The sequence below is a fragment of the Cetorhinus maximus genome, chromosome 6, assembly GCF_964194155.1.
Source record: "Cetorhinus maximus chromosome 6, sCetMax3.hap1.1, whole genome shotgun sequence".
NCBI classification, from domain to species: domain Eukaryota; kingdom Metazoa; phylum Chordata; class Chondrichthyes; order Lamniformes; family Cetorhinidae; genus Cetorhinus; species Cetorhinus maximus.
This window is the reverse complement of record NC_135884.1, coordinates 133,895,345-133,915,475: the sequence shown is the minus strand read 5'-3', so window position 1 is coordinate 133,915,475 and position 20,131 is coordinate 133,895,345. Positions and strand designations below refer to the sequence as shown.

Genomic DNA, 20,131 nt, shown 5'->3' with positions numbered 1-20,131 from the left:
CAAATTTGGTTATGTTTGTTATCTAGTTTGTAAACTAAACAACATGAACTCTCAAATTCAAAACTGGCTCAGATCCAGGCAAATCATGAGATGCAAGGAGAAAAGGCAGTGCAGACTTAACACGCTTTTCCTCTACTGCTCTCTCCTTCTCACTACACAGAAACTAGCTGAAGTGTACAGGTAAAATAAAATGACAGAGAACAAATTACATGCTTCAGCATGTGAAGTAAAGTTTATTTTTTAACTTTTACTTCGCTTGCTCATTTAATCAGAAAGTGCTTTGAAAAGCAAGCAAACTATGACAGCATCTGGCTACAATCAAGCTGTAAACTGTCTTAGCAGTAACAGTCGCGCCATACAAGTGCCAGGCAATGACGATCTCCAACAAGAGAGAATCTAACTATTGCCCCTTGACGTTCAATGGCATTACCATCACTGAATCCCTCACTATCAACATCCTGGGGGTTACCATTGACCAGAAACTGAACTAGACTAGCCAAATAAATACTGTGGCCACAAGAGCAGATCAGGGACTAGGAATCCCGTGACGAGTAACCCACCTCCTGACTCCCAAAAGCGTGTCCACCATCTACAACGCACAAGTCAAGACTGTAATGCAATACTCCCCACTTGTCTGGATGAGTGCAGCTCCCACAAAACTCAAGAAGCTTGACACCATCCAAGACAAAGCAGCCTTCTTGACTGGCACCCCATCCATAGACATTCACTCCCTCTACCACCAACGCACAGTAGCAGCAGTGTGTACCATCTACAAGATGCACTGCAGGAATTCACCAAGGCTCCTTCGACAGTACCTTCCAAACCCACGACCACTACCATCTAGAAAGACAAGGGCAGCAGATAGATGGGAACACCACCACATGGAAGTTCCCTACCAAGTCACTCACCATCCTGGCTTGGAAATATATCGCTGTTCCTTCACTGTCGCTGGGTCAAAAACCAGGAACTCCCTTCCTAACAGCACTGTGGGTGTACCTACACCATATGGACTGCAGCGGTTCAAGAAGGCAGCTCACCACCACCTTCTCAAGGGAAACTAGGGATGGGCAATAAATGCTGGCCCAGCCTGCAAAGCCCACATCCCATTAATGAATAAAAACAACCATTTACTGCAAAGACACAGGGATGATATTCATCCTACAGCTCAGACATTTCTGAGTTTAGTCCCAGGCATAATCCAGCTCAGTACAGCAGATATAAACAGTCAACAGATCTGAATTGACATAAATCCATTTGTGGCCAAGGTATTCATAGCAGCACATAAGAGCTCTGCATTGCATAGTTCCAAAGCTTTGTTTGACATTTTCATAATGTCGTGGAATTTAAAAAAAAAATCTCTATCATTCAAAACAGGATGATCCTTTGGGTAAAATTATCAAAGCATCTCTTGGGGATGGGGATCTTTCATTTAAAATCTTCTTCCTTGCTTGATAAGTACCAGGGATATTTGAATAACTCTACCAAAAGTGATCTTAACAGTGAGTTAGGTGTCAAGTTCACCATCCATGCCAAAATGAAAATGCTACACTCCAGGTACTGTGAATCTCAAACCTTTTCATGCATTTCATTGCTAAATATTATGCACACTTGAATTGTTTTTGCTGCTTTATACAATTGAGAGTTGGACAAAACAAAATTGTACAGGTAAAGAACTGGAGGGAAAACTTTTGGACCTTTTTAAATTATATTCGAAAGATATAACTGTTTATGATGCATTCTGTACTAAGATAGGTATTCACACACCATAAAACTGACTCTAAGCTCCATTTTTGTTTCTCCAAATCTATTATGCACAAGATTTCACTCCATGCACAGTAGTTTTGATAATCCTAACGTGCTATCACTGTATGCGCACAGATTATGACAAACATTTCAGTTTCTTTGTTTTTACTACATCTATTTTTTTGCCATGCCGTTAGAATAGACTACAGAATTCCACTCACCAATGATGTTTTCTGCATTCCCTGCTTAGGGTGCAGCCGTGCCATCCGGGCCTCATAAGCAGCCTTTAACTTCTGGTTCTGTCTCGATGCTTCTTCCAATGGAGTAAGTTCTCTAAATTGGTACAGTTATAAAACTTGTTTCAGTTGTCACAAATTAGTGAAACAATGAGGCAGCTTAGCAGCCTTTGAATTCTTAGGAGAAGGGGAGAATACTTCACAAACCCCCTTCTGGTTGTTATAAAACAATATGTTTTTCTAGTGATTCAAAGCAAAGTGGGTAATTTAGTGCACCTAAAATATAAGGTACACACATTTAACATCTCAATTTTAAAAAATCTTTCTTCTATTTTGTGGAGGTTAAGTTTGAGGAATCTGTTTAAAACAAGGTGGACGTGATTAAAATGAAAATATTCACTAGACAGGCTGTAGATAGTTGTTCACCTGCTCACAATGATGTCAATGCTTATTGGAAACGTGGCAGTCTTTTAGAATCTGCCACCATGTCTATCATCAGCTACATTGCTTTATTACAGCTTTAAACATTTCTATGGCATATTTGGGCCATAATAATTAAACTGATTTGCTTAAAACCATAATTTTGCTAAGTGTGAAGCACAGTTACCATGTGTACCATATACGCTCATGTAAAATTCGAATTTCTGAGACCAATTTTTTAAGCCAAAAGTTAAAAGGCCAACTTTTACACGGGCAATATTTTTGAGGGGCTTACTTCCAACTAAAACGTACCTGCCTGGCACACCTAATATGGTTCTCAAAGAATCCACAGGTAATAGAGGAAATGATGCCCACACTAGCTGTTTATTGTCTCTTTCTCTGCTTTTATTAAGGAGCCTCCCCCAACCCCCACTATCAGTTGGGTCTGCAGTTTCAATATTGCTTGGGGGCTAGGGCAAGGAAAGGACTGTGCCATTGGCAAATGTAACACTGACAACTCCCAGCCCTTGAGCTAGGCCTTGGTGCATGGAAATTGCACTGAGTCAGCATTCGCAAGGGCTAGGGTTGCGAACTCTGGCTGGTCAAATACCAGGAAATGTCAGCGGAAGTGATATCACTGGAGGGCTGCTAAGTGAAACTGGGATTATATTAAAGAAAGAATTTTGAAAAAAAAGATGAAAAGAATTTAGCAGATTATGCGGGCATGAGATTTTGCCTTATTTAATCATCTGATGATTGTAGCTCAAGAGAGTTTTAAGCACGGTCTCCTGCCTGATTCTCCTTCCCGGGATCGTCAGCTGCAGCTTGACAGTGGTGGGGTAATGGCTCCCGACCATGGTAACGGAATGGGGATCATTCTTGGATGCTGCCCAAGAATGGGATGAGCCCGCGCTGCTGACGCTCAGTATCATGAATCTGGCTGTCTCCCCGCTCTTCAGCAACCTGTTGGTCGGTGCTGCTTGGCATGGGCAGGGCAGTGGAGCTGCTGGGAGGGAGCCAGCGGCTCCACTCCCATGTGGAAACCTTCATGGTCCTGAAGTGTCTGGTGGTGATAAGGGCGATTACAGGTCTGCTGTCAGTAACTTCTCCGCTCGTTCCTTCTGTGTATGTGCATATGTAGATAGGCAGGTACAAACTACCTTCTACTCACTGTCCCTTTCCCTCGCTGCTGCACTCAGCCAAGTTCACTCGCTGATTACACACAGTCCTGATTGATCCCCACCACAGGAGTTCAGGAACCCTGCACAGACTTCTCTCTACACTTGTCCATCGCTGTTAACAGATACTGAAATTAATCAGACTTACTGCTCATTAAAAGGTGAAATCTGTTCCTTTTTGAGGGGCTGTTATTTCCTTTTCAATTTAAGAATATTTCTTACCTGAGAATGCACGGTGGTGTCAAGTGTGACCCAGCAGACAAAGCAGGGTGTCATCCTTCAATGAAATTCAAACCCACACCAATCCCCTCACAGCCCGAGAAAATTCCCAGCCAATTGGATTCCTGGTGGCTTTGTTTTCCGCTTTAAGATTTGAATTTAATTGGGCAGCGCTGCATTGGATCCAGCTGTGGCTCAGAAGTACGAACGATGTGACTGATTTGTTTAAAGCACAATTTCAAAATCTCCCAGAATGCTTTCCTTGGCCATCGAAAGATTGATGCTGATTCCAGGACACTCCCGGCCATTCTGGGTGGGCTGGCAACCCTAGCAAGGGCCCGACTGGAAAGGCCTGACCTTCATTGATTTAAAGTTTGACCTGGAAGTGAGTCCCTGCATCCTGTTTCCACATGTGCTGTTTATTATTCATCTCCAACCTGTCAGCTCCTCCCCTCAAAAATCAAAATCAATCTACATTCCTCATACCTTAATTGACAAGTAGGAACTGTAGGAAATATGGTAAGTGTAATTTTTTTTAATGAATAGTGAATTGAGATTTTTGGTGTGATTGTAGAGATGATGGTTTGGTTCTGAATTTTTTGGGCTTCGATCCCTGATAAAAGGGGGCTGACTTTTACGTGAGGTATGAAAAACTACATTTTTTTAGGCCAAAAATCATAAGGTAAACTTTTACACGAGTATATACAGTAATTATAAATGGGAGGGAGGCTCATCATATTCTATAAGAAAAAAATTCAAATCCAAAATTAGAATTTGGAGGGAATTGAAAAGCAGCTGGAAATCTAGTCTATTTCTTGAACTATCCTACAGCTTTACTAGACCTCAGAAACTAGTATCCCCAAACATTTATGGTATTCAAACGTGAAACTGGCAAACAATAGTTCCATGGAGCTGAGTTGATGGAGGAATCTAGCAGTGTATCCAAAGGCTGAATTCCACGTTACCACAATAGCATGCCCTTTGTAATTGAGTGATTTTCAATTGAGCTTAGCTGGGAACAGGGTTTGAGAATATTGAGGAGTTCCCTGATGGCTGCATTTGGACAGTTACTCAGTTCAAAACTGTATATTGTATTCCCAACCAAGATTGGAAGGCACAAAATAAATAGCCAACGATTATCCCGCTCCTGAAGCATACAAGATGAAGGACTAATTCATTGCTATACATTAGATTAAACATGGAATTTTATGATGCAATACTTGAAAGTGACTTTAAAGCAAAATTATCCTGAATCCAAATAACGTACTGTACTTTCAATCAAAGTAAGAATACAAGCCATGGGATGATTTTGAGATCCTGCTCTGCCAGAGGGACCACATTCAGTGGGAGCTTGGGCTGCAGAATCATGAGTTACTTGCATGAGACGTAGCTAAGAGCCGTCCATGGAGCCATCTCCCACATAACATCCCTCAGAGACTTGGGCACTGATCTGCTTCCCTTTGGGTGTGGAAACCCTGCTAAGAGCATGGAATCTCTCCGTATTAGTTCTAACCTTTTGGTTATTAGTGTTTCTGGAATCTGCATTTTTTTGAAGGCTTCAGGAGGTAAAAATGATGTACTAGTGCCTCCCCCATCAGAGGCAACTCTACGATGACTTGGTGTGTATGATGGCTTGGTGTCTTGGCTCGCTGCAGGCTTATTTTCCACTTTACCTATGAGACATACAACAAACAGCAATGACTAATTTCTACAGGTCCCTGTAAGGTATATTTTCCATTGTGTATAAAATTCAAGAAAAACTATTTAATTGAACTGTCACTGACTTCTAAAATGTATTTAGTAAATTAAATTATTTTTAACTTTACATATGGTATAAACTTACTCTATCACATACAATAGTCATATAGAAATCAATGCAACATTAACAGGCTTTTGAAATATCAACATAACTGACAAATTTGTGTGTATTGTGTGATCAAAAGAAAGGTTTTGTTTAGGCAAAATATGAAAAAAGGCATCAATCGTATTGCAACGTTTAAGTTGTGTCTCCTGTGATGGAGGCAGAATTTCGATGCTGTACTAAGCAAGGAAAAATGTTTGCATTTTTTTTTCTATACAATTTTGAAACAGTTGCAGTCTATATTGTTTTGCCCAAAATTCAAATGGAAACCACAGCTCATTTATCCCAGAGAATATAAGCATGTTTTTTCACCTATAGATAAGTCTGGATGCAAAAACTTGGCTCTTGCTGCTAAACAAACAATTGGTCCATCAAATAATGGATACTTTACATGCCGAATCCAGTTCACCTCCACGGACAGAGGAAAGGATCGAAATGCTGGCAGGTGCGCAAGCTTGCAGAAAAACGAGTCACAAGGTTCAGGACTCGAGCACAAAAATCAAGGCTGACACTCCCTAGTACTGAGGAAGTCCTGCACTGTCAGAGTTACCTTGGATGAGATGTTAAACCGAGGCCCTGTCTACCCTCTCAGGTGGATGCAAAAGATCCCATGGCATTACTTTGAAGAGCAGGGGATTTATTCCCAGTGTCCTGGCTATTATTTATCTCTCCATCAAGATCACACACAGATTATCTGGTCATTATCACGTTGCTGTTTGTGGGAGTTTGCTGTAGGAAAATTGTCTGCCACATTTCCTACAACAGTGACTACATTTCAAAAACACTTCATTGACTATAATGCATTTTGAGATGTCCGATAGTTGTGAAAAATGCTAAATAAATGTGTATTTCTTTACATTCTAAATGGCTGAATTACGACGAAAGCTTTGTTCCAAGAGAAGCTCAGATTATATACTGTTTAAAAACGTTAACAAGTATAAATGGACTGGACATGATTTGTTTTGATTTGATTCCGATTGCGCGCAGAACAGCCTCTTGACATCAAGCAGAGGTCTGTTCCATGGTTGTTCAGCCGACTGCTTTACATGCCCTATAGCATGTGAGTTAGCCAACAGAGGTCCATGGAGTCATCATCTACATAACTTCCATCAGAGGCTTTGTCACAGGCTCCAGGAAAACTAGAGAAAATATTTGGTCTGCTTTGTTTTGAATTAATTTATACAACATGTAGATCTAGTATTATATTTTTGGTTGCTTGCTGTATTAAAAATACATCTGTTCATAATCTTACTTGTAAATGAATCTGTCTGTTAGTTTTAGCCTTACGCTTTTGTCTGGTGCTGTGGTATTTACTGGCTTTTGGATAGAAAGGAGAAAGTTGTGGGTGTCCCTCATGTTTTCTGTTGTGATATGCTGTATTTAAGGGCTATTTAGAAATCAGGTTATTCCATTTTTGGCATATATGAAGACGGTGGATTTTGGGTTCACAGGAAACTTACTCTGCTTACGGAATCCTAGCTGTGATCACAACTTAGAAGTATGAGGAGAAAGCCCAGAATATCATCTTTTTCAAGTTTTTCTTCTGCATTCAAACTGCAAAATGTATCCAATTTATTGAAACCAGTTATAAAACAGAGTTTGGAATGTAGCTTTAAAAATCAGTCCTTTTTATTGTTTGTTATTTAACGATGACCACACTTTTGTTAACACTACTAGGTAAATCATATTTACAATTTTCAGTGGTGGTCCTGTATCTGGAAGGCTTGTGAGGGAAGGAAAATCAAATTAGCACCTATTGTCTTGTTAGTGATAATAATGAAACCAGGTTTAACAGAAGCCAAAGTAGTTTGTTTTAGGCACAATGATTTTCCTGTTATTTGTGCATTTCTATAATACACTAACAGCATTGCAGAATAACAACTCCATTAATGCCTCTCCGGCACAAGGACTACCTACTTCCACCTCTGTAAAATCACCCGTCTTCATCCCTGCCTCAGCCCCTCTGTCACTGAAATTCTCATCAATGCCTTTGTCAATTCCAGACTTCAGTATTCCAATGCTGCCCTGGCTAGCCTCTCAAACCAACAAATCATTCTACTGCCACACTATTCTATCCCACACTAACTTCTGCTCACCCATCACCTCTAGTCACTGACCAACACTGACTCCCAATCCTCAATTACTCAAAATTTTAAATACTCATCTTTGCGTTTAAATCCCTCAATGGTCTTACCACTTCCTATCTCCATATCTTCCTTCTGCCCTACAAACCCTTCCTCCATACACTCTAATCCTCTTATAGATTCCCCTTCATCCTACCATTGGCACGTTCTCCAATTCCTTCCTTAAAGCACCCTATCTCTCCACTGCTTTGAACTCCATTATGATCCTCCTTCAAACCCACCTCTTCAAACATACTTTTGATCACTCCTCCTAATAAACGGCAAGACAAAATTGGGGATACATTTTTGTTGTACTCCGAAATTCCTTAAGATGTGTTTCTATGCTGAAATCACTATATAGATGCAGTTTGTTGTTGTTTGAGAGATTGTGGTCTTGTTCCTTAAAGATAAATAATCACCCATGAAATATAAAACATACAACCCACCGAGTTTAGCAGCTGTGGTTTTAATTCTTTCTAAGCACTGATCGGCCAACTTCAGCATCTTCTGCACTTCAGGTGTTACTAGCTCCACCTCGTCTGTAACAAATGATTACATTTAAATTCCTTAGCATTTGTTTTATTTTTGTGTTTTGTATTTACATAGAACAATTTGATGCTGATCTTAACTGGAACATAAACCTTTCAACCTAAGTTGTAAAGAAAATGTACAAGTTGCTAATCTGACAAAAACCTTTACCTTTTGTTTGGGCATCTTCGATTAAAGCTTGTGAAATAAAGTTTATGCTCTTCAGGTACTCGCAATAAGCTTCCTGTCAATAACAAAAGACAAAGAATCAAGAATCCATGATTTTACTATAGGAGCTTCAGTGTAATTAAGTATAGCTTGTGACAATACAGAAAGAGAAGCTTTTCCAAATTATAGTATTCTGATTGCTATCAGGCACAAACTGAATAAACCAAGCGCATGGCTGAGTATAGAATAATTCAGCAGACTATCTCAAATACTCTGGTTCAACAAGTATCATTTTGTTTTAGCATGTATACATTACTGTAAATGTTGCTCACAGTAAATTGAAGGTCAGGGACACTATATCATGTAACACACTCCTGCTGCTGGATTTATATTGTTCCCAGCATGAACAAGAACATTCGCACTTACAAGGTGAAGCTATAGCGAACTAGTATGTCCTTTGCACTGAAAAGGCACAACTGAGGTCAATTACAAGGAGTCTTTTTTTCATGAAGCACAGGCTGGATTTAGTGCAGTGAACATGTCTACAGGTAGATCTCCTATTGCATTTCTTTACATTTGTCACTGCTCTGCACGCTTATGCATTTTATTTAACTTATTCAGTGATAAAGGTGTCGTCTCCTCCGATTCCTGCCCGTTTGGTATCCTCAGAAAATTCCACTGAGCATCTGAATCCAAGTCCAGGGATGAGGGATTTTAACTACAGGGTTAGGTCGGAGAGGTGGGGCTTTTCTCCTTAAGGCAAGGGAGATTGAGTGGAGTTTTGATAGAGGTGATTACCACAGAGTAGGCAGTCAAAGAAAAGTTATTCCCATCAGTTTATGGTAGAAGGATCAGGGGACACAGATTTAAAGCTCCAGGCAAAATATGCAGCAGTGATGTAAGAAAGGACTTTTTCTTTTTACACAGCAAGTGGTAATAGCCTATGAGGGTGATGGAAGTGAAGATGATGAATGATTTCAAAAGAAAATTGGATGGGCAGTTCAGCGAAATAAACTTGCAGGGCTACTGGGAATGAGTGGAGGACTGGTACTGACTGAATTGTTTTACAGAGAGCCGGGCTGGACTCGATGGGCCAAATGGTCTCCTTCTATGTTATAACAATCAGAAAAGTGGTCAACCTGCAACAGGATTTAAATGTGCTGCTGAATCAGATCCACTGTTCTGTCTGAAGTCAGGGTATTACAGAGAAATTATTTCCTGTTTCCTAAGTGACTAACTCCTCTTTCCCCTTTGCCCCACTCTGAAAATTTCGCTGACGATAATTTCATGTCCAGTACAGGCATAAAGATATTACAAGTTTTAAAGCAATATTTTTAAAAATGGACATAACAGTTTTTAAGATGGCACTCAACAAGTCATCTGACTTTTAGCAATATCAGCTCCAGGCAAGACCTGAAACTCAAGCAAATACCTCATTAAAATATGAACAATCCCAGCCACTTGTAAAACTCAGAAGTCCTTTTGTTAAGGGCCAACTGTAAACAAACGGGAATCTGATACCAGCCGATTTGTCTTCCTGCCTCACCATGGACAATGAAACTTGATGGGTTTTAGACAAATATAAGTCTCATCAACCTTTCATTGTATTGTGATGATTCCTCAACTCAAACACAAAGACCATGGCTGTCTCAAATCACTTAAAGTATGAAAGGCCACAACACAGGGTGTGTATCGGCCCAACCCACCACCTTATTTGGGAAAGGTCGTTAGACTTGTATAGGTCACATGGTTAAGGCAGCCATGTTTGTACCTGCTTTTAAAAGTTACAACAGAAGCTGTTCAGATCAGAGAAACACCATAAAAGAGCAATTGAAGCAGCCGCAAGACAACGCAGCCAAGGTAAAACAACTATACCTTGAAAGTAAGAGAAGGAATCTCCCCCCAACCTGTTCCATATTCAATATTTTTACTTAGTTCTGTTGAAGGGTCATACGGACTCAAAACGTTAACTGTGTTCCTCTCCGCAGATGCTGCCAGACCTGCTGAGTTTTTCCAGGTATTTTTGTTTTTGTTTTGGATTTCCAGCATCCGCAGTTTTTTGCTTTTATCTTACTGTTCCATGTTGACTGATCTCCTGACAATTTGACTACAAGAAGCCTCACAGCTTACTGAGAATTCTTTAATTTACAAGATCTCCACTCCGGCCAAAGCATTAATTAATCTAAGAAACTACAGGCCTGCTACAAAAGAGACCGAAATCATTATAACTTGTAATTGAATTTTTTCCCTCATCGGTACCTAATCTTTGTGCTTGTGATAAGTATGTGTGAGGCATTGTGTTAAAATCTCCAGGGGAAGAATGTGAGAATAAATAATCTTTTTAAAATTTTAAATTCACAGAGCCTGCCGCTGGAATCATTTAAATTGAGAAATCCCTCCGATGGTAAGAAAATAAACACACCTCACACACAAAAAAAAACTTTGGTAACGAACAATAAGAAAACATGTAAACTCTGTCCATGACAATAAGAAGCATTCCCAGTACAAATATACTTATTGAAACTCTTGTGCAATCACATTCACCATTCTAATTTGAAGACACAGCCTAACAAGAGAGATTTATATCCAGAAAGCAGAGATTGCAAAATATGATTAAGCAAGCTGTAATGTTGACAACTTGTTTGGAGCACAGACCAGTTACTCAATATTTTATTTGAATAGTTTATTACACTGCAAGGATGGGAGGTATTTTCTACTTTCTGTTGTCCCAGAACTTCCTCAAAGTTGGAAGATGTTGAAATTTTAATATCTTTGTACTAGTTTTAAACATTACAGCATTCTACATACAGTTTTGACCATGATCAGACAAATAATAAGGATCCACTCTCGAATTCAGGAAAACACAAGAAAAGTTGGAATGATAGAAGCCCATTTGGTCAATGAAGGAATGTGCTTCTTCAGTTTATAGATGAAAACAATAACCATGGACTCCTCCTTCAAACCACCCAAAGTTCCTATTCTCTTCTAACCTACATTTCAAACAGATCCATTAGAATACGGCACAGAAACAGGCTGTGCAGCACATCAAGTCTGTTTTGGTCATGCCCTTAAAAGACTAAATGCTCTTTCACAACATTTCCTATTTGGCATTTCTGAAAGATGGACATGCATCAGTATGACTGGCCATACTTTTAAACACATTTGTACCTCTGCGCTACTTACAATGACACTAAGTAATTATGCTAATGAACAAAACCAGCTCTATTTACAAATTAAATATATTTTAAAGACATTTGTTTTGAATTCAAACTTCAATGTTTGCTAAAATTTTCACACTGCCAAACAAATATTCCTGGAGACAGCTGAAACTCAGCTCATGTAAAGACATCAGGAGTGTTGAAAGAGATGCCCTCTATTTATGATGAATTGTGTTAGAAGATTCTAAATCTCTTGCCTGAGGTTACCTCCTGTTAAGAAATTGTTTTTTTTTGTTTCAGACTTTTCTTGGACCATTAACTTTTCCTGAATTACTTATCTGTGGACTAACTCAGAATATTGTACTCGTCATGTTTTAAAACAAATCATTTGTCAACTATTGCTGCCTGCTTCTGGCAAAACTCAAACTTGATGCTTTAGTTTTTTGTTGTGACATTTGGGCATTCAGGAACATGGATATTAAAAATCTTCCAACTGCACAGATCTTCTTAACCTTTTCCATGATCAATTCCTTGGTCCATATTTGGAATGAAAAGTGCCCATGTAAACTTGTCAGGTTGGAAATACTGCCGGGGGACCCTTCCCCACCCCCAACTTGCCTCACCCCACCCCACCCCGAAGGCCCCCCACTTCTGGTCAAAGGACTTAAAGTATTGCAGAACACAAAGCATGACACTGCAGATGTTGCAAATCTGAAACAAAATAAAAACTCTGGGATCAGTAGTTAAGCCAGTCATCAGCTAGTTTCAGATCAAAAACAGAATTACCTGGAAAAACTCAGCAGGTCTGGCAGCATCGGCAGAGAAGAAATCAGTTAACGTTTCGAGCCTTCATGGCCCTTCGGCAGAACTGAAGCATAGTTAGAAGAAGGGAGAAATATAAATTGGTTTAAGGTGGGTGGGGGGGGGGGAGGGGAGAGACACATTGAGGGTGTGGTGATTGTGGAGATGAGCAGATAATCAAAAGATGTCACAGACAAAAGGGTCAAAGAGGTGTCGAAGGTGGTGACATTTGTCTGAGAAAAGTGCTAATTAAGAATGGAAGACAGGATATTCAAAGTACAGCTCTAGTGGGGGTGGGGTGGAAAGACTAACAAGGTTTTAGTTTAGATTTAAAAATAATGGAAATAGGTGGGGAAAGAAGAATCTATATAAATTATTGAAAAAAAAGTGGGGGGGGGAAGAAACGGGGTGGGGATGGGGGGAGGGGGAGTTTAAGATCTAAAGTTGTTGAATTCAATATTCAGCCCAGAAGGCTGTAAAGTGCCTAGTCGGAAGATGAGGTGCTGTTCCTCCAGTTTGCGTTGGGCTTCACTGGAACAATGCAGCAAGCCAAGGACAGACATGTGGGCAAGAGAACAGGGTGGAGTGTTAAAATGGCAAGCGACAGGGAGGTTTGGGTCTTTCTTGCGGACAGACCGCAGGTGTTCCGCAAAACGGTCGCCCAGTTTGCGTTTGGTCTCTCCAATGTAGAGGAGACCGCATTGGGAGCAACGAATGCAGTAGATTAAGTTAGGGGAAATGCAAGTGAAATGCTGCTTCACTTGAAAGGAGTGTTTGGGCCCTTGGACGGTGAGGAGAGAGGAAGTGAAGGGGCAGGTGTTGCATCTTCTGCGTGGGCATGGGGAGGTGCCATAAGTGGGGGTTGAGGAGTAGGGGGTGATGGAGGAGTGGACCAGGGTGGATTTCCAGCATCCGCAGTAGCTTTTAGCTTTTTGTTTTTAGCTAGTTTCAGATGTACAGCCTATGAAATGTTAACATCCATGGAAAGAGCAGAGAAGTAGCTGAGTGTTTCCAGCACACTCTATAATTACAGAGTGACAAGTTTACATAGGCAGTTTCTGTTATAAATGTGGACATAGGAATTTATAATGGAAATGTAAAAATAAGAACAGAATGTATAAATATACCATTGGGTCTGAATTACATGTGTATTCTGCTCCAGTTATCCCTAGCCTCTTACGCTGCAGCTAAAGGATACAAAAGCAAAACACTGTAGATGCCGGAAATCCTGTAACCTTTTCAGTCCAGAAATCTATTATTCAGAAACACAATGGAATTTCTTTGAGCAGATCCAAGCAAATATTTTAATACAGTACTTTGGAAGGAAAAATATGGGAGGTACACTATTTGGATAAGTAAAACTATTTTTAGTGCTGCTTTATAATATTTTATCATTGTGTTATGTTTCAGGTAAATATTTATATCTAGTGTTTTCCAGTTCACATACTTGTGGTTAGGCATTCTAACATCATTTTATAATGCAGAAAATTCTGAAATGCAGAAATGACTTGGTCCCAGGCATTCTGAACTGGACAGGTTACAAGTGTACTCAGCAGGTAACTGAGTACAGCATGCAGTATGTGGAGATAAAAACAAAGTTAGCATTTCAGGTCGTTGACCTTTCATCGGAACAGTTTGGCTCTGTTTGGTTCTTCCAGGCTCTATTTGGCTCTGCCACCTGGTCATAGGTCTTAAATATTAACTCTGCTCCTTTCTCCTCACCGATGTTGTTGTGGAACTGCTGAGTATTTAAAGCATTTTCAGTTCTTTTCTCGCCTGAAGAATACACTTTATCTTAACCCTTCATGTGCAATGTCACAGGAAACTGACCAGTTTAGCGGTAAATAGTCAAAATCGTTGTCTCTTTATAGATCTGCCTGATTATCCAATGCACTCATGCTGTGATCCTAAGGGACACAGAGCAAGAAGCTCACAGTTGAGTTCCCCATCTCCTCAGCAACAAGGTTTGAACCCAGCTAACAGATTGGGGGGGGGGGGGTGGAAGACAAACTCCCCCTGGGTGCTGCCTTCCAAATACCATCCAATGTAGAAACTCCATAGGAGCAAGGGAAGATTATAACAGTGAAGGAATAAGACCTGTGACTGATGTAAAGCTGATACTTTCAATGTTATTTCACAACTTAAAAAAAAAGGTAAATCTTGAGCTTTTTTTATGTTGATTGTAGTATTATTTATTTTTTTAAAAATGTCAATTTTGGTGCAGTTGAGCAGAAAGGTTTGAACTGACAATGTGTGACGGTTCATGATTGTGTTCCAGTATCTTTCAGGGATGTTGTTGTTCAGCATTGGTGACATTTCCCAGTGGATGATCTTGGGGGGGGTGGGGAGGGGTAGAAAGGTTTTGAGGTGTTCCCGAGGTTGTCGAAGTCTTTGGATTCTTTCTGTCTAATATTAAAGATGTGACTAAAATGATGGCCAGACATTTGAGCTGAATGACATAACGATTCGGCTCTGACTCGGGCCTTCTCCCTGGCAACGGGCTCTGCTCCCCTCACCCCAACCCCTGATCAGCTTGTTCCTGCCCCGGGCCCCGGGCCCCGAGTCCCCAGTCCCGGCCTGAGAGCCAAACCAGCCCGGGGACTCGCCCCGGCTGCTTGACAGTCGCTGACAAGTATCCGGGGCCGGGCCTGGCCTGGCTGGTCCGGCCGGCTGGTGGTCCGTTATTTATTATTATTATTATGATTATTATTTTTATTACCTTCTGCCTGCTCTCCGTGTCCAGCTGGATCGCGACTCTCGCCAACTTCATGGCGTTTTGCAGCGCGTTCGCCCCCGACTCTGTCAACGCCATGTCGCAGCCGGCCAGGACCTTTGGTCAGGGCGCGGGGAAGCACCCGGAAGATGTTGCGTGGTGGGGGGGAGTGGAGGCGCCCGGACGCACACAGGGTGGGACACTTGCGGGGCACGGGCTGCGGGGCGCGGGGCGCGGGCTGCGGTCTTGTCACAGCGCCCTCTGGTGGCGGTCAGCTGAGGCCACTGCCAGTGAAGAGCTTCCAAGGTTCCTGATTCCCAACTCGAGCTACCTCTTAAAGGTGTACCTAGGTTGATATTTTTTGGAAGCAGGAGCGCTGGAGATGAATGGGTCCATCTTGCTGTCCACCTAGCAGTTCTCCCCTGTCCAGCTTTTAAACTGACCTAACCTGGCCTGAGTTTTTCCAGCATTTTCTGTCTTTTTTTACTACACTTGTAGTTGGCTGACATCCTGATTTAAAATAAATCCCCATGAAGGTGTTCAAATGGGGAGATAGGGAAAGATGTTTCCATTTGTGGGGTAGTCCAAAATTAAGGATAAGTATAAGGTACTCACTAATATATCTGGAAAGGAATTATACTCAGGATATGAAACTTGTTGCAATATGGAATATTTACAGGATGGAGGGTAAGCTGATAGAGTTAGGTGGAATAGGATGGGTGGAGGCTCAATATGGAGCAGGACCCAGAGCAGTTGGGACAAAGGGCCTGTTTCTGTGCTCTAAGTTCCATGCAATTCTATGTAAGTAGGTATTTTCCTGCTCATTGATCCTGCTGGTCGCACAATGGTTAGCCCGTGCTGAGTTTGGGTTCATGTTCAGTGACGGTAATTGACATGCAGATCCCATAAATTTCTGGTTGACTTAGTTTGATGCAGGTGCAACCTGGTGGATCAGTTGGTATTTGAAGGAAGGCCATGAGCCTGATACTGGAGCGGATGGGGGTGATTTTTCAGATGCTGACCAGCCTCTTCTATTGTGGAAAGCAGTTAGCTGATATCAGTAGGAAGCACCTCAGCCACCCTTTGGTTATTCCCAAGGCCCAACTGAAGCAATTTGCAGGCTGACCTGCCAATAAGTGCACAGCATGGCCAACTGAGATAGACAGGCACCTACTGAGAACAAATGGGCAGAGTATGCACGTAAAGAGGTTGCTAGATGTTGGGTCCAGCAAGGTTTGGATATTTTTTGGCAGGAATGCCCTTCCTTGTTTCTTCCTTGGCCTGCTGCCAGCATTGAGTGCCTTCCTAACACCCTTCCCCGCCCCCCCCAACCTTCCCCCCCCAACCTTCCCCCCCCAACCTCCCCCTTCCACCTCCCCCCCCACCTCCTGTTGAAGGGTCATGAGGACTCGAAACATCGACTCTTTTCTTCTCCACCGATGCTGCCAGACCTGCTGAGTTTTTCCAGGTAATTCTGTTTTTGTTTTAGATTATTATCTAGTCAGCCTAAATACTACATGTATACACCAGTAATACAAGTCAGAAATATTTTTAGGATGTTGTGGATATTTTTAAGATTGTGCTCACAATTTGCTCTGCCAGGGAGGATAGGATGTGGTCTTGTAGCTGACTTCTGATTGATACCCCATCCACCACCTTAAACATTCACTCCCTCCACCACCGACACACAGTGGCAGCAGTGTGCACCAACTACAAGGTGCACTGCAGCAACTTGCTAAGTCTCCTTCGACAGCACCTTCCAAACCCACAACCGCTACCACCTAGAAGGACAAGGGCAGCAGACGCATGGGAACACCAGCACCTGGAAGTTCCCCTCCAAGCCACTCACCATCCTGACTTGGAGCATTTGCTCACAGAAGAACAAAGAAAAATCTGTCGTTCCAACTCCAACCATCTCCCAGAAGCTTAAAATAGTTCATATAACCACCCCGTCAATCAGGCATGGCACTAAGAGGGGGAAGTTAACACCAAGTAGAGAAGAAAGCCATTGTTAGCTGTAGACCTGCAAAGGAAGGCCTTATGGAAATACTATAGCAGTTTTATGACATAAACTTGGTTTGACATTTATCATGTTTTGGATTAGTGAAGCCATTTGCAATCGTATAAAGAGTCAATCATATAAAGTTTAAAGATTTGTTACATGGATCCATGTACCGAATCCAAAATTCAGCTGAACTGGGGGAACTGTTTAAGGTTTTATTCCCCTTATCCAATTAACTTCTGTTAAATTTGCACAGCAACTGGTGAAAGGAACTTCATATAATTCTGAATGTTGCTCTTCACAAGTCCATCACTGTGCCAAAACTATGCTGAGGTGTGCCTGGGTAGTCTTTATAGCACAGGTTCCATAGAAAAATTCTGAGGCTTTTGTTCAACAAATGTTATATCAAGTGCTTCAAAACACATTTCCTGCCACTCTAAAGGACATAAAATAGAGATTACACTTCAGCATTTAGTTGTAGAAAGATAAGGATAATGATCCGGAGGGAGTGTAAACAGTTTCTAAAACAATGGAGAGCAGGGTAATAATTCCCTTATCTAGGAGAGAAGTGTGAGCTTCAGATGAATTGGAGGTTACTTCAAAGATCAGTGGGAGGGACACAATGCTGTACAAGAAAACTGTCTATTAAATCGATTTGTCTTTTGAACAGTAAAAATAGATTATATAATGGAAAGCACAGGCCATAAAGGACAAAAAACAAACATGCTACAGAATGATTATAAAGTAGCCAGCTGAATGGTGCAGATTTCAGTTCATTACTTTCCTTTGGCAAAATGGACACAGAATTCTGGTTAACCTGTTATCAATGAAAATATGAAACACAGCTGCACAAACAATCCAATAGTGTTGCTGCAACTCTTCGACCAGGGACACTTCTGGGTGATCTTTGGATGAGAACCAAAGACACATTTAACCTATCATTATCTTCTAATGTTTCAGTCTGCAAGAGTGTCGTTCATTGCTCTTAAAGCACTGTCTGCTAAAATTCTGGGGGCTGTTCTTGACCGGGCCCAGCTTTTGGGACTGCCTTCCCTATGTGTGCAGGTCAAACATAATCATATTGGCCATTGTGGAAGGCTGGTATAACAGATGCTGTTTATTATGATTTAAACTTCAAACAGGAATTTTTGGATTAAAATCTCAGTTATCATTCACGTTGTACCATGAAAATAAACCAAATGCGAACTGTCGACAATACGGGAATGAGATTTCATCACCAGCACATATATTGCTCATCATTGAATGTTTGTACATTTATAAAAGCAGCAGTGCTTTGTTGCTGCCACAGGTTACCATCAACCACCCTCTTAATGACTCTCCCACATTGTTAGAAACTGTAAACACAATCAACCTCCTGCCTAGTGGCAAAGCTCCAGGAGCTGATGCTATCCCAGCTGAGGTCTATAAGGCTGGAGGTCAGCGCCTGGTCAAGAAGCTCTTTCGGTCTATGTGTGAGCAAAGAACCATCCTACAAGAATACAAAGCTGCCTCCATTGTCTACCTGTACAGGTGGAAAGGAACTCGGCAATATAGCAACATTCATAGAGGAATCTCACTCCTCTCCATGTCTGACAAAATCTTCGCCAGAACCCTTCTGAACCACTTAGTGCCGACCAGGATCTGCTGCCAGTGTGGTTTCAGAAAAGGTTGAGGAACCATTGATGTGGTGTTTGCAGTTTGACAGCTCCAGGAGAAAAACAGAACATGGGCTTCTACACCACGTTTGTTGACTTGACCAAGGTCTTTGACACAGTCAGAAATGAGGGCCTTTGGAACTTAATGGATAAAATTTGGCTATGCTGAGAAATTCATCACAATGTTTGACAGTTTGACAGTTCCATGATAGCATGCTCACATGTGTCTTGGATGATGATGAGTCTTCTGACCCATTCCCAGTCACTAAAGAGGGCTGCATGCTTGCACCAACCCTCTTCAGCTTGTCTTTCTCTATCTACTATGCTCACCAATGGCTTCCATGATGGTGATCCAGGCATTGAAATTAGATATGGCATTGACGGGGAGCTGGTCAATCTGAGACGACTCCAGACAAAGACCTAGACGCATTTCACGATTTTCTGTTTGCCGATGACTGTGTACTAACTGTCAGTTCAGAGCTGCACATGAAATGTTGCATGCACTTGTTCTCCAATGGATGCGACAATTTCAGCACAAAGAAAACTGAAGTACCAGTCTGCTCAAGGAAAGCCTTATCTCAAGCCCAAGGTTTCAGTCCATGACCAGAACCTGTCAGCAATGGATAAGTCCACTTATCTTGACAGCACACTTCATCGAGCTGTCTATATTGATGCGAAAAGCAAGTGCAGCCTTTGGCAGACTTCGAACAACAGACTGGGAATGAAGAGGAGCAAGTCTGCCTACCAAACTGAAAGTCTATAGAGCAATAGCCCTGCCCACTCTGCTCTACACATGCAAGACTCAGACTGTGTACCAGCCTCATGCCAAGAAGCTCAACCACTTTCACATGAGTTGCCTTTGGAAGCTTCTGAAGATCAGATGGCAGGACAAAATACCAAACACTGAGGTGCTCACCTGAGCTGGCATGCCAAGCATCCACGCCATATTGAGAAAGTCACATTTGAGTTGAGCTACTAATGCAGTTAGAATAGGTGGCACTTGTTTATGAAGTGAAGGTCTTCTTTGGAGAGCTTGATTCTGGGGTGTGTTCTCATGGCGATCAAAGGAAGTGCTACAAGGATACTCTGAAGGTTTCACTTAGGAATTTTGATATTTGATATGCAGTGTTCATAAATAGCAGCTTGTTGTGGGTGGAATGATGCCAGTAAGTAGACACTTATTTGCTAAGTGACACCATGAATATAACTTTTTAAAGCTCGTTATAATGCAAAACCTATTTTTAATTAAGAAGAAAAGTCACCGTGGATTTTCCCTGAGTGACTGCAACTTTGCAGTGGGTGGAGGGCGGAGGGAATGTTGAGGGG

At 41.6% G+C, this 20,131-nt stretch overlaps 1 protein-coding gene across 5 annotated transcripts in view; it reads right to left on the bottom strand.

Annotated features, from left to right (window-relative positions):
* The window catches only part of vps9d1 (VPS9 domain containing 1), a 98,444-nt gene extending 83,107 nt beyond the window's left edge, over positions 1-15,337 (bottom strand). For all 5 annotated transcript variants that reach the window (XR_013576960.1, XM_078544539.1, XM_078544542.1 and 2 more), the window contains exons 1-5: positions 15,155-15,337; positions 8,480-8,552; positions 8,227-8,319; positions 5,310-5,469; positions 1,965-2,076 (exon numbers count right to left, since the gene is read on the bottom strand). Coding sequence is in view for 4 of the 5 variants with exons in the window: in XM_078544539.1 (XP_078400665.1) it covers positions 1,965-2,076; positions 5,310-5,469; positions 8,227-8,319; positions 8,480-8,552; positions 15,155-15,247 (531 nt within the window). In the remaining variant the exon portion in view is untranslated. The remainder of the gene's footprint in view (positions 1-1,964; positions 2,077-5,309; positions 5,470-8,226; positions 8,320-8,479; positions 8,553-15,154) is intronic.
* Positions 15,338-20,131: the final 4,794 nt, after the last annotated feature.